The 14,649-nt window shown below is 37.8% G+C and overlaps 1 protein-coding gene across 2 annotated transcripts in view; it reads right to left on the bottom strand.

The window, feature by feature from the left end:
• nup188 (nucleoporin 188) overlaps window positions 1-14,649 on the bottom strand; it is an 86,157-nt gene that overhangs the window by 51,802 nt on the left and 19,706 nt on the right. For both annotated transcript variants that reach the window (XM_041193417.1, XM_041193418.1), the window contains exons 11-20: window positions 13,891-14,091; window positions 12,428-12,517; window positions 10,242-10,307; window positions 7,116-7,235; window positions 6,686-6,812; window positions 5,500-5,655; window positions 3,934-4,060; window positions 3,424-3,511; window positions 2,012-2,088; window positions 100-214 (exon numbers count right to left, since the gene is read on the bottom strand). In XM_041193417.1, coding sequence (XP_041049351.1) covers window positions 100-214; window positions 2,012-2,088; window positions 3,424-3,511; window positions 3,934-4,060; window positions 5,500-5,655; window positions 6,686-6,812; window positions 7,116-7,235; window positions 10,242-10,307; window positions 12,428-12,517; window positions 13,891-14,091 — 1,167 coding nt within the window. The remainder of the gene's footprint in view (window positions 1-99; window positions 215-2,011; window positions 2,089-3,423; window positions 3,512-3,933; window positions 4,061-5,499; window positions 5,656-6,685; window positions 6,813-7,115; window positions 7,236-10,241; window positions 10,308-12,427; window positions 12,518-13,890; window positions 14,092-14,649) is intronic.

Raw genomic sequence — 14,649 nt, 5'->3', positions numbered from 1 at the left:
CTTCTTTATATCTCCAAAATAGTTTTGACTTTGAGAGATTATTTAATTTTCAAGGGAAAAGTTAAGCAATTTAAACATGTGTTTAAGGAGAAGCTTTACCTTGACAAGTGTTGTAACCAGTCGGAGAAATGCCATTGTGACACTGTACTCGCCCTGTGGTCTTTCAATGTTCAACAGCAGGTTACCATAACTACCAGCCTGCATTCCTTCAGCCCTTCAAGAAAAAGAAAGTTGATTGGTGTCTGTCCATTTCCCCTATCAATATTACAATAAAATTCAACTCAGAGGCAAACTTTCTCAGAAATATTTGTCAAATAATCTGGCAAAAGCAGCAGTGTTAATAAGCAACTTGCTAGAACAAATTAACACTATTCACCATGCCCTCAGTGAGTGTGAAATTTACCACCCCTCCCCAACAAGACTGTAAAAGGCAAGTCAAATGAGGGGCAGGAAAAAGTTTTAAAAGCCCATTAGGATGGGTGGGTGAGTGAATGAAAGGGGTATTTAAGAATCAAGACTACAGAAACAGAAGACAGTGCAAGGTTGGCCCATGTCTTCAAAGCCAGCACAAAGCAGTGACCAAAGCTACAAGAAATCTTCCAAAAAAAAACCCTAAAAATATAATAGGGATAAGCTTTGCATCATAATCCAACACCTTTCAGACCCTGGAAGAAAATTTGTTCAGTCACTTACAGAAGTGACTGGAGTAAGAAGGCTCCGAGAGCACAATCATAGTAAAATGAAGGGAATCCATAGAGTCCTTATTTCTGAAGGTTCTGCATTCAGATGTATATTATTTACAATGCTTTAAAGATCTAACCTAAATGCATCTCTAATACTGTCTATATTCTGCAACACAAACCTTTTTATTCTCCAAGCACTCAATGATCGTTATTGCTTGCATCCTCTTAACATTCCTTTTATTGCAACTTCTTGCATCATCAACTTTGATCAGCCTCATTGCTGTAATTTTGTATAAGATGATGGTCAAAAGTGGGTGCATGTACAAAGTGAACCAGATTTGACAACATAGGAACAGGAGTTCCCATTTAGCTTAAGCCTTTTCTACCATTAAATGAGATCATGACTGATCTGTGACCTAACTCTTTATACCAGCCTTTATCCCATATCTACTAATATCTTTGGGCTTACAAAAAAACTACCAATTTTAGTTTTAAAATTAACAATTGATCTAGCAAAGAATTAATACATACAGAGGGTTTTAAAATTTTATTTTTAAATATTTAATACACACAAACTACCCAAGCATTCTCTCCCAACCCTCGCCCTCCCATCAGCAGCAATCTTCAATTTAAAATTAGGCATTTTGAGAGCAAGGTCTTCATAGGAAGAAAGCATTACTGGTCACAAGAGGTCATTACAATTCTCAGATTTTATAAGGTGGTTATGTTTTGGGACTGTATCCTTTAAGGTAAAATGATGGCAGCTGTGTCCTGTTTTGAAGTCCGCCTGATATCAGGTCTGGGTGACATAACTACTAAAGATTAAGGATGGCCCAGATTGTTTTGCTGGTAAAATGGTGCAGGCTGTTCACACTTGTTCTGTTCTTAGTGGTTAGATTGGTGGTCTCTAAAGTCCCACAGAGATGTTGAGAATGTCAGATTGTAAACAGTTGTTCTTTAAATTGCCCATTTAGCTCCAAGACAAGACAGACTTGGGTTCTGTAGTTTAATGTATGGACGCCTACAAAAGCAGTATTTAGTCAACAGTGTTTTTAGTTTGTTTATTACAGTAAAATGTGAAATTGAGAAATGTCATCCTTTCAGCTATTAACTGGAAGCCCACATTTCTTTTTTTAAAAAAGTTAACAGTCCCTACAGCAATCATAACAAGACAAGCAAAGAAAGTAACAGGAGTGACAATGACATTTAAAAAGTTAGAAAATATAACACACTTTAATCAGTAAGTAGTCCAAAGCAATCAGTCTTTTTTTCAGTATCTTACATTTTACATTGTGACAAAATTTGTAACAGAATTTATAATCAAATACCTGAGGGACTGAGCAATCCCAGTGACTTGTGTTACAGAGTACGGCAAGAAACCTGTGTGCTGTAGATCTGCCCACACCTAAGTAGAGAAAAGAAGTCAATGTAGTACGTTTCTGTTAGATACACAATAAACGTAATGAAAACTTCAACATGTAACCAAATAATGCATCCAAAGGCAAACAAACAGAAGGAAAATGCTTTAAATTATTAAGTTAAGCGCAGCTTAAAAACACTTATCTCAAAGTCTGAGCTAAGTAATTAATTCGCAGCAGAATACCTATTTAATATTTAAGTAAATCTCTAAAAATTACTCTCTACCATTGCACAATGCCAAACTTAAGTACAGTTTTGTTATGGTTGTGTGTTAAATCCCACTAATTGATATCCATGGATTGTACTTGGGCTGCAATTTGTTATTCCATTTAATTTTTGGTAATATCTTTAAAATGTCTGTTTTCTCCCACCAAAAATTAAGCAGGTAAAATGAAGGTATATCTGTAGATTCTTTTGTTCTTGCTGGATTCTGAAGGCTGCTTAGACAAAAGAGCTTTGTCATTATTTGGCTTATATTTCACTTGAAATTCCCTAGCTGAAGGATACAGTTCAAGACCATATAATGGTGCCATGAGAAGGCTAGTCTGACTGTTAACATCACTTCCAGTTTTCAACACTCGGCTCATTTTATTCTAAGAGGCTGCTCTCATTGTTGGAAAAGCATTAGTGAGTGCTCAGATGAACAATAGATAATAAATCATAGTTATCTTGCACTCAAACATTAGCCCAATTCAGAGTATTTTATAGCCCTAACTAAATCTGATTAGTTATTTTAGCCTGTTGAATCTCTAGTCTGTATGTTAATATTTTCTGTTTATTTAAAATGCACATGAAAGAGGGTATACTTAATCCAATGGCCAAACTGCAGTTGGGATTTTGTTAATTCCCAGGTCCATGCACTGCAGTGGTCAGAAAGTAAAAAGGCGCAGATTTCAGATCAAAAGGGACTAGTCTGCTTTGGAAACAATCTAGTCATGGAATGAGAAAAGAGTGCAAAAGAATCAAAATTTTAACACAGGAGATGAGTTCACATCCACAGTTCCTCACATGGCGAGTTGCTAATCTCACCTGTGGTATCAGAAGGAGGTTGCCAAATAGAAGCTTAGAGCTTTCCCACAGAAAGGACAGAAGAGGATAAAAGAAAAAGAGCGAGTCAACCTCCGCTGAATCCATGCCCTTCTTAGCAGCTAACTTAAGAATGGAACTGCATAGGATTGGGAACAGTTAGCCTGCCCACACTCTCAGCCAGCGCAGGGAGACCTAAAAAGATGGGAGAAAATAAAAATTCCGTGGCTTCCTTAAGAAAGTACTCTATCACAAAGTCGTTGTCCCAACACTGATTATTCTCATCACATTTTACCTTGGCTGGCATCCGAGTGGCCAGAACAGTTAGGGTGTTTACACAGGAAGCAATCACGTCAGTTGGCGGGTTTAGCACTGAACTAAGTCTGCAGCAAGCACAAAAAGAATTAGCACAAAAATAAAAATAAATCACATTTTCTATTACAAACCTAGACATTGAAATTACTGACTAATCTATCTAGCACTGGAGAGCATAAACATAAGAGAACGCTATGTGAACAATTCTGTTGTTGAATCAGAAGATGCAAACAGCTTTTACAAAATTGAGATCTTATATTGATCCCTGGGCAAAGGGGTTCTTAGCTGAAGAGCACAATACCTCAAACTTGTAGTCACTAATACTGAAGCAATTTGGCAGTCATCTTTGGTTTCATTTCCAAAATTTTGATCATGTCGAGACGACACTATCACTGTACTATATAGTTTTACAGGCAAATACAGATAAATACCAGCTAAAAATGTATTCTTAGCACTCTTAGTTTCATAAAAATATTAATAAAAATTTTACCTTTGAATTAACATGTACAAACGTGAAGTGATTGGCAGCAGATAATCAGTAATAGACCAATCGGTGCTGATTATTTTATGTACCAGGTCAATGATTGGTTTGACCTTCTGGCAGTGAAGAAGAACATCTAGAACAATAAGACAAAACTATACATAAACTCTGAATACATCTGTAAGATTTTACTATTTAATGAATACGGTAATGTTTCTGTTAACCGAACAAAATGTCTTGTGCCAAATGATACTATAGGTTAAATGATCAATCTGTTATTAAAATGTTAGTGGAGCTGGTTTCTTTATGCTATGCAAAACATTTTTTATTAAGTTCAGCTTTATAGGCAAAAAAAAATATTAATTGATATCAGGTGAACTGCAATGTCTTTGTCAGTTCAATTGTTCAGATTTAGGCAATAGAACAAGTTACATAATCCAGCAGCAGGGCTATTGTATACATTGTATTTCACATGAAAATGTTTTCCAAAAAATACGACTTTTTAAAATTTGCTCTGAGCATTACTCCTGATAACTTGAAATTTTTCTGCACTTAAATTATTCCTTCAAATTATTTAACTATGCAAATACCAAAGGACGGTGAGCATTTAATGCTTTAAAAAAATTCATCAGATAATTTTAATTAAGGGCAGTCTGTACACTTGTAATAAACAGGCAGAAATTGAGAACATTATTGGCCTGAATTTCATAGCACTAATGATGGCAGAACTGTCAGCATCATTGTCTTTACTCCTCTGAAACTGACAACAACTTCCGGAGTCCACACATGCATTGCTAAACACAGAAATCTAGAAGCTGCTATCAATGATTCTATGCTTTTCTAAAGGGTACACCGTTGAAGTTCCCCTAGTTCTGCAACCAAATAGAAATCACTGAACTGACGAGAATGCGCCCTTTTACATTAGTCATGCTGTAAAAGTCCTTAAAAGTTACATATTGTTGAATGAGGTGTAACTGGATTTTTAATGCAGTGCTAAGTTCATAATTACTGAACAGCCTCACTGGTCCTGAAAAATTAATTTCATATTTATGGAATGTCAAATTTCTCCATTATGATAAAACAAAATCACATTTTTTTTAAAACCTTATGATATTTCAGTTTCTGTGTTAATCCTATGCATGTCCCAATAATTTATCTTGCTCTCTAAAACGTTAATAGAAGTGAAGTTCATCAGTGCAGTTACTTCCTGGGTGGAAGTCTGTAAGAATACTACAATGTGATTGGCTGCTTAGTTGCTTGATGAAATCACTGTTATTGGACATCTGGCAATCCCTTTGCCTTGGCACCATATTCAAACCAACATAAGAAAACGTAAAATTCATGTCACAGAGATCACTGGATCTTTGTCCATAGCTTTCCTCCAGGTCAGCAGTAAGCACTACTGTTTCAAACTTGACCAGAAATCCAGGCCGTTATATTTTGACTTAACAAAATTTGAATTAAACTTTTGTTACTTATGAACTTTTTGAAGTAACTTCTGTTACTTTAAAATTACAGGGTATAACAGCAAGAGTTGTTATAGTTTTCACACAAAGCAACTGCTGCCAAACTCACCTGCTGTTGAAACCACATGTAACAGCATCTCAATCTCACAAGTGAAAACTGTCCAGGAGCTGTACGAGAAATCCCAACGTACAAGAGAATCCTGGCCTGCAGGCATTACAAGTCCATATGTACCTTGCGGCATGCGTATATTAGCCTGACCAGATCCTAGGATTAGGTAAAATAATGAAATTTATTTAATGCAGGAGTTACTTTTTACTTTACATGATTATTTATAAGGATTGCATCCATTTTAAGTATATTCTGACATACATCAATTTTAAGTCTACTTTGATGTCTAGTGTCAGCTTAAAGGTAATGTTTCCTTATAACTTATATTTTGCATCTTATATCCTAGAATAGAAAAGATTATACAGATAGTTCAATATCTCTGTGCATTAACGTATTAATGTACTTCAGCACAGCATCTTAATATACTGTCATTATTAGTTTATGAATTCAGGTTATCTAGCAAGATACCTATTGGAAAAGAGGCTTCAGCCAGAAGCATTGAGAAAAGTCAATCTTTCAGCATTCAGAAAGTTCAGGTTTCAGTGCAAGTCCACTCTTATTTCTGCTTTCTCCCTAGGGCACAAATCTTTCCCTGGTTAAACGAACTCCTTCCATATAAGCATGTGCAAGATTAACCTCTTTCCCACCACGACTGCCTTCCCTCCTCCTTGTAACTGCTGTATAAGGTTATCCAGCTGAGTTCATAAACTTACTTTACAAGTGCTACTTCCAATTCTAACTCATCACATTCAACACATCAATTATGTACAAGAGGTTTTTGTGTGCTTTGCATCTTTGCCATGGTGGTTGTCAAAAGGGTCAACAGACATAGAAGAGAATCAAGAAACACAAGTGAAACCTCAGCAGCACAGTCAGGAATTTAGGTACATCATATCTGTTTATATTCATGCATCTACAATAATTATCCAATTAAAAATATGGAGGGAAATGACCTAAGAACATCAGCAAAGGAGATGCTGGCTATTCAGTTCTTCAAGCCTGCTCTGCCATTCCTTCAGCCCTACAGTTCCATGTTCCTGCACCATCCCTCATATCACTCAATTCCTTTAGTGTCCAAAAATCTATCATGTCTATTTTGAAAGAATCTTACATTTAAATAAATGAAAGTGCATGTCTGTACAAAGTTCCCAGAGGCTGTGCAAGAATATCTGGAACAACTTCTTACCAAGAGGATAAAGCAACTTTGGCGTTTGCCTCTTCCACCGGGTTCCATCCTCATGTGAAAGTACGTCATGAGGTTTGTGCTTATACGGCTCAGTATAACATGTCATTTTGTCCAAAAAGCTGTAAACCTTCAAAAGAAAGTAAATGTCAACAACTGAACACAAACTTACCTTTTTAGTTGTAAAAAAAAATTAAAAATTGTGGTAATATTCTACATCAGTAAATCAAATTATATTTAATTTAATGAAGATATTGGCTCATTTAGTACTATTTCATTTATATTACAGTAAATAACACTGTCATTCCCTAATATTGTATTACAACCATTTACTGTATTTAAAAGCAGCATTGTATCAAATTAGGAATTTTGCATTAATTTGCCCTTTGGAATCTCCCTTATCAAAAAATAGGTTTGGTAAGCTTATTCATACCTTTTTAGCAGTGGATTTATCCGATATAAGTGCAGATAGTAGCTGCAGCAGCGGTGCCATAGACTGCGGGAACATTCCACAATTGTTGTCCAACAAAATAGCAATACCTGCTGTGGGCTCCTTGATATATATATATTAAAAAAAGGAGGCAAATACATATGAAAGGGAATCAGAATTTACACTAAATGTAAAACTCATTGCTATGCTAATTTTACCAAATAAGACAATTCTATTAAAAACCAACTAAAAATCCTGGGCTTCTCCCATTACTCTTTATTTATGCTCATAGCAAGCAAAGTTGGTTCTATAGGCAGTTATATACCTATTAGCTGAAAATGTGTAAAACCTTAAGCATGGAGTGAAAGGGATAGGGTGCCATTATATTAACAAATACTCTTTACCCAAGTTGCACTCTAAAAAGTTTTATGGATACCCACTATATGTTTAATTACTTTGATAATCAGAAAAACACTCAAGTGGTAGACCACAGGAAAAAAGGAATGCAGGAATTGGTAAGACAAAAAAAACCTAATAACTACATTGGAGCGACCAAACGTAAACTGGGCGACCGCTTTGCAGAACACCTGCAGTCTGTCTGCAAGAAAGACCCAAACCTCCCCGTCGCTTGCCATTTTAACACTCCACCCTGCTCTCTTGCCCACATGTCTGTCCTTGGCTTGCTGCATTGTTCCAGTAAAGCCCAATGCAAACTGGAGGAACAGCACCTCATCTTTCGACTAGGCACTTTACAGCCTTCCAACTGAATATTGAATTCAACAACTTTAGATCTTGAACTCCCTCCTCCATCCCCACCCCCTTTCCGTTTCTTCCCCCTTCCTTTTTTTTCCAATAATTTATATAGATTTTTCTTTTCCCACCTATTTCCATTATTTTAAAATCTTGTATGCCCTGCTAGTCTTTCCACCCCACCCCCACTAGAGCTGTGCTTTGAGTGCCCTGCCATCCATAATTAGCACATTCGTTTAGATAATATCACCATCTTCAACACTCCTTTGTTCCTTTGTCTGTGACATCTTTTGATTATCTGCTCCTATCACTGCTTGCTTGTCCCTACAACCACACCAACCCCACCAACTTCTCCCCCCTCACCCAAACACCTTAAACCAGCTTATATTTCACCCTTCTCCTAATATTTACTCAGTTCTGTTGAAGGGTCATGAGGACTCGAAACGTCAACTCTTTTCTTCTCCGCTGATGCTGCCAGACCTGCTGAGTTTTTCCAGGTAATTCTGTTTTTGTTAAAAAAAAACTAAAGTCCATCTAAGTTCACCTGGCAACCAGGCAGTTCCATGATAAAATGATGATCACAGCAATCAATCCAGTGCCCCATCTCTTCAATCATTTTGATTTGCTCTGTTCTGTATCATCTCACTGGCTGCGATATCAATATTATACTGTGGCAACCAGAACAGCACACAGCATTCTAACTGTGGTCACAAAGTTATTACGTGGAAACATTACCTCACCATTTCAGGTCAATATTGTCCTTATAATACATCCCAAAATCTGAATTGCTTTACTCACTGCCCTGAGCATTATTGCTGAAGCTTAAAATGCATTGTCAAAAGGGCTCCAACTCTTATTTTCCATGCACATCTTTTCCAGTTAAGTACTATTCCCTTCCTGGGTATTTTCCCCCATGTGAAGCACTTCGCATTCCTCTACGTTGAATTTAATTTGCCACCTGTCTACTCAATTCCCAAGCATATTCAAATCCTCCCGTAGCTTCAGCTGTTTAACTTGAGTATATCACCTTTTAAGCTTTGTCATCATCTGTATATTTAGACACTGTGCTTGTGAACCATAGCTCCAGATTATGAAAATATTAAACCAATAGATCCCAAACAGATCCATGTAGTAACATTTTCCTAGGCTAATGACAACTCTACCACCACACTCTGGGTTTTGTTAACTAGTTATGTTCCATTATAAATCATTCCTACTAATTAATGCTTTCTTTTTTTTTCAGCACTAGCCTTTCCAGACATGCATGTCAGGCTAAACTACAAACAGCATTTACTGTAAGAAAAACAATTATACTGAAACAAAAAGCGCAATGTAATATTGTACTTAACTTTTGTTGGTAATTTAAACCATTTTCAGAGACCATTTAAGTTTCTCAAACTTATTAGAATCCTCATATGGGAACTATGCTTCATGCAGTTTTGTGTCTCACTATATCATGTGGCTAAATGACTGAAGTAAGTTAGCTACAGACCCAATGAAAGGCTGTACAAGATGTACCCAACATCTTGCACCAACAGCACAGTTTTCACAATAGGTAATAAAGAAAAAACAGCTCTTTATTAACATGTCAGTAATCATTAATAATTATTATTTCCATCACCCAGCAGCAGCAAAAAAATCTTGCTTCATCGTCTTTGGAATTTGTAAGTGCATCTGGGATGCCATTGCTATGATAACCAATATAGGAACGTAAGGACAGGAGTGGGCCATTTGTCCACTCAAGCCTGCTCTGCCATTCAACTAGAGGGGAGGCGATGATGTATTGGTATTGTCACTAGACTAGTAATCCAGAGAACTAGGATAATACTCTGGGGACCAGGATTGGAATCCCACCAAAGCAGATGGTGGAATTTGAATTCAATAAAAATATTTTGAATTAAGAGTCTAACGATGACCATGAAACCATGGTGATTGTCGTAAAAAACCACCTGGTTCACTAACACCCTTGAGGGAAGGAAATCTGCTGTCCTTACCTGGTCTGGCCTATATGTGACTCCAGACCCACAGCAACGTGGTTGGCTCTTAAAATGCCCTCTGTTGTACAAAACCGCTAAAAACAAGTCAATAAGGAATGAAACGAAAACGGCAAACTCAGCCCCGTCGACCCTGCAAAGTCCTCCCTATCTGGGGGCTTGTCCCAAAATTGGGAGAGGTGTCTCACTGCTCATTTGGAGAGCCAGTGCAGTCATGAAAGGCCAAATGGCCTCCTTCTGCGCAGTTAAGATTCTGTGATCCTACAGTACTTTTGGCTGATAGAAACTTGCTATCTTGAATTAACTTTTTGATCCTGCTGCAGAAAATCGACAATGTCAGTAGCATCCTTATAATCTTTAGATAAACACAAGCTAATGTACTCACAGTATCCCAAAAAAGTTCAGCCAGGTTAGGGGCTGTGAACACCTCACAGGCGACATTAATCAAGTGCTGGAAGAGAAGAAAAACTGGGTCAAATCAGTCTACTTCCGAAAAGTACATGAAGCATAAATAATAGTTATTACCAAAATATACGAAGGTTAAATGAAAGCACAACTACCTACGAGCGAGTATCAGCCAAATAGAAAATTATGCCAATTGCTGATCATGCACAAGGACAAGCCACCACCTACTGCAACTGCAATATTGAAACAGGATAGCTTCTGTTTCCTCAGCAAACATACGTTTGAAACAGTTTTTGCTATTAATGAGGAACAATTCTATACAGGAGAGCACTTTAGTTAAAAAGATTTTATCTTAAAAATGAGGAGGGAATATTATAAACAAATCTAGCAAAACTTTGAAACTTCATAGGAAGTCCCTTCGCTAATGCCAATGACAAATCTATTCGCAAACTTTTTTTTAAAAATGTATTATTTGGGGAAGTCCCCTGTTCAATTTTAAACTCCACATTAGCAAGAGATGTAGCAAAATTGTATGGCATGTTGGGAATAGTGCTGAGGCACATGCCTGATCCCTGCAAGACTGAGCTCCTGATTCTGGCCATGCCTCTGAGTAGGTGGGTGGATAAAAATGAAAGGAACAATTTTCCAAAGGACATTCTTGAGCAGTTCCTGAATATCAGTTAAGAAAGGCACTGGTTGAGACCTGGCTGCAGGTTATGATTCAACACTGATAGGTCCAACTCCAAAGAAAATGAGGAAGCAGGTAAAGAGGAGAAAACAGGTAGTTATTTCCAAATTAAAAAAAAAACAATTGTGTCTTGATATGTACCATCACTTTGACTTACATCAGTGGTCATAAATTTATTTATAGGTTAATCACAAGATTTTTTTCCTATGAGTACAAATGTAATAAAATGAATGATTTGCGCCAAACCAGCAAGCCTGTCCATTCTGTAGAAACTTTATAAAGGCGTCACATAAACACAATTGTTATAATCTTCACAATAAACTGATTCATAGGAAAATTGCTCTGCTTTAATAATCAGCAATATAAATTATGCATCAAACTTCCAACAATAAAGCAATCCAAAACATATCTATGCGCCATCACATCCAACAGGATTATTAGACACTTGTCGATCTCCTTTTATTTACCCATTCATGGGACGTGAGCATTGCGGGCAAGGCCAACATTTATTGCCTTATCCAACTGTTCTCGAGAATGCAGTGGTGAGCCACCATCTTTAATCACTGTAGTCCATTTGGTATAGGTACACGCAGAGTGCTGTTAGAGAGTAAGTACCAAGATTTTGACCCAGTAATAGTGAAAGAACAGCAATATAGTTCCAAGTCATTCCAAGTCAGGATCTTGTGGGACTCAGAGGGGAACATGCAAATGATAATGTTCCCATGCATCGACTGCCCTTGTTCTTCTAGGTTAGTGTTCGTGATTGAAAGGCCCGTGAGCCAATGGCGGCTTCCATCGATGTTAAGTGCAGCTCCTTGACCAGTGGTGTAGACCTCCAACCAGGGTCCGGAGAGCAGAGCGCTGGGGTCCCAGAGAGGAATGGCTGGCTGCAAGGTCCAGGGCCCCTGTAAGGAGAAGCTGGCTGCTGGAGTGAGCCTCCGTGGAGCGGAGCCCCAGGCCATGGGGTGGCGGTGGTGGTGGGGGAGTTGTGGTGGTGGTGGTGTGAGAGGAAGAAGCTGACAGAGTCTGAGTGAGGGTGAGAGTGCCTGCATGCAAGAGCGAGTGAGTAGGTGAGTGAGTGTGAGAGAGAGAGGGGCAGCAATCAAGCTGGCTGCAGTCTCTTGGATATTGTTGGAGCTGACCTCATCCCGGTAAATAGAAATTATTCCATCACTTCTGACTTGTGCTTTATAGACAGTGAACAGCCAGGCTTGTGGGGTGTCAGGAGGAAGTTACTCATCACAAATTCCTAGCCTGTCATTGCATACCGGGAGTGAAGATGAACTATAGTGTTCAGGCTAAACTGGGTTGGGCTGCAGGAGGTAATTGGGCTAGGCACAATTCAGCCCCAAATTTAAAGTTGGATATTGTCATGTTCAAATTATAATTTATTTCATATTTATGGTAATATTTTATGGACAAGATTCTTTTTTTCACAGGTATATTAGAATAGTCAATGCAAATGTCATATTCTGTACCTGTTGATCGCCCAAAGTTTCTTCTTCAAAAGATGTCAAGACAAATGAGAGCAGTCCATAGATGCACATTCGAGCAGTACTGGCTGTACACTGAAACACACACAACACATTCTATCAGTGCATTTTTAAAGTTATCTGAGGTAGACATAAATATCCTGCAATCAAGTAGGCAAAAAGCAGAATAAAATATAGAGAAAATAATAGCAGTTTCATTCTGTTCTTAAAATTTGCCCAATGTCTAACTTGTACAAAAATTAAAATTACACATGCAAAAACTTCCCCTCAGTGCTAGACAAACATCATCTTCACCCCCCAAAATATAACCTGCCGCATAGTACTTGTTAACCATAAATTGAAGATTACTTTATTTGTTCAACTTAGAACAAGACCATTTTTAGAAACAGGAAAAGGCCCATTTTCCCCAACAAACCTCTCCCATTTATATCACCCTATCTCTTTACACTATGTTCAGAAACACATTTATACTGTGTTCCTCCAACTCTTGTCTTTGGATGTCCTTGATTTCCTTCACCCCGCTACCAGGGACCATGCTTTCAGCTGCATAGGCACTAAGCTCTGGAGTTCATTCCGTAAGCCTCTGCATCTCTCCTCCTTCAATGCACTCCTGAAAAGCTACCTCTCTGTGACCAAGCACATGTCCTAATATTGCCTTTGAAAGGTCAGCACTAAAATTTTCCTGATTATGCAGTTTGGGATATTTGGCTACATTAAAAGCACTATTATAAATACAATTTGTTGCTATTGTATTTGCTTCAATGATTTTCCATGGTAACTTATGCCACAAATGTATCACATTTGAATCTCACACTGCTCAGCTAATTGGGGCAGGATCTACTCTGCTCAGTAGGGTTAAACTTCAGGAGTTCCAGTTGAAGTATTTGCCCAAATAATTGTTTCAAACCTTTTCCTAATATTGGAAAATTCAATTAAGATAACACTACAAAGAATACAGACCAAGTCTACTGCAGTGGATCTGGCTTGTTCATATATTAGAGACAATAACAATTCAATCAATTGTGAATCTTTATAGTTCTTTCCATCTACAAAAACGATCCGCTGGCAATGCTATTTAGCTGGAACTGAGGATTGCTATATAGTATCTGCCCCATGCATAGATTGGCTTTTGCAATACCATTCCCTTCACATTTTCTTTCCTTTTCAGCTTCTTGAACCTCACTTTTTCACTTTGTCTTTCGAATTTATCATTTCTACCCACTGATTGGTACTGCGATATTACACACTACTGGGTATGCCCCACATCTACATGGTTGAGATGGGGATAATGCAAAATTGATCCTTAGTTGAATGACTTAAGGCAGGTGGCAAATGAACCTACATAAACCCTACAGCATAATTCTCTAAACCAATCATGGCTTCAATTTTAAACAGTACTCGTTCAAGCTCTGTCACACAATACTATACTACTTTCCCACACTACTCACATTATTTCCCCCACTGCCAAGTGCCTTAAGCATCTGTGTCATGTACTGGAATACGTTCTGCTGAATAGCAGTGCTTCCCAAACGCCTAATTACATGAGTTGATTCATCCACGTTCAACGTATGACGCAAAAGAGCCCAAGACAGCAGCACCGGTGCATGATGCGATATGTCCCCTAACGTCAGCAGCAACTTGTCCATCTCCTGCAAGGGAGAGATAAATTTCATAGAAAATTTGAATCTCACTACTTATAGAAAGTGAGATTAAAAGGTTCTTCTGTAAAGATGGCACGACTGACACAGAACTCGAAATAACGAAATACTGAATTTGTTGGCTAATATCAGATACAATTTACAGCACATACAAGAATCAGGTCAATGAAAATCAGTCCACTGTTAACTAGTTTTCAATCATTGCAAAATCTGGGGCACTCGGTGCAGAATACTCTACATCTTTCAAAACAACTACTGCTCTATCATGTAACATCCTCAAACACAATAGAAAGAAAAACAAAACAAAACAAGAAACACAGAATCACAGAGTGTTTCAGGACAAATGGATTGGGCAATGCATTTGTGCATCTCTAGTAAAACGCTCAATCACAATCCATAGGATTTCCACCTTGTTCTCAACCAAAAGGTGAGCAAACAAAGCTGCTTTTAAACCTAAATAATTGAACAATTGTTAATTCTAGTGCAGTTTGGTCAGCTTAAGAGAGGTATGGTGGGAAAACCAATTGATCATTTCAGAATTAGAGCAAA

Source organism: Carcharodon carcharias, chromosome 8 (assembly GCF_017639515.1).
Source record: "Carcharodon carcharias isolate sCarCar2 chromosome 8, sCarCar2.pri, whole genome shotgun sequence".
In the NCBI taxonomy this organism is placed as follows: Eukaryota; Metazoa; Chordata; class Chondrichthyes; order Lamniformes; family Lamnidae; genus Carcharodon; species Carcharodon carcharias.
The sequence above is the reverse complement of the archived record's forward strand: the minus strand, read 5'-3'. Positions and strand labels throughout refer to the sequence as shown.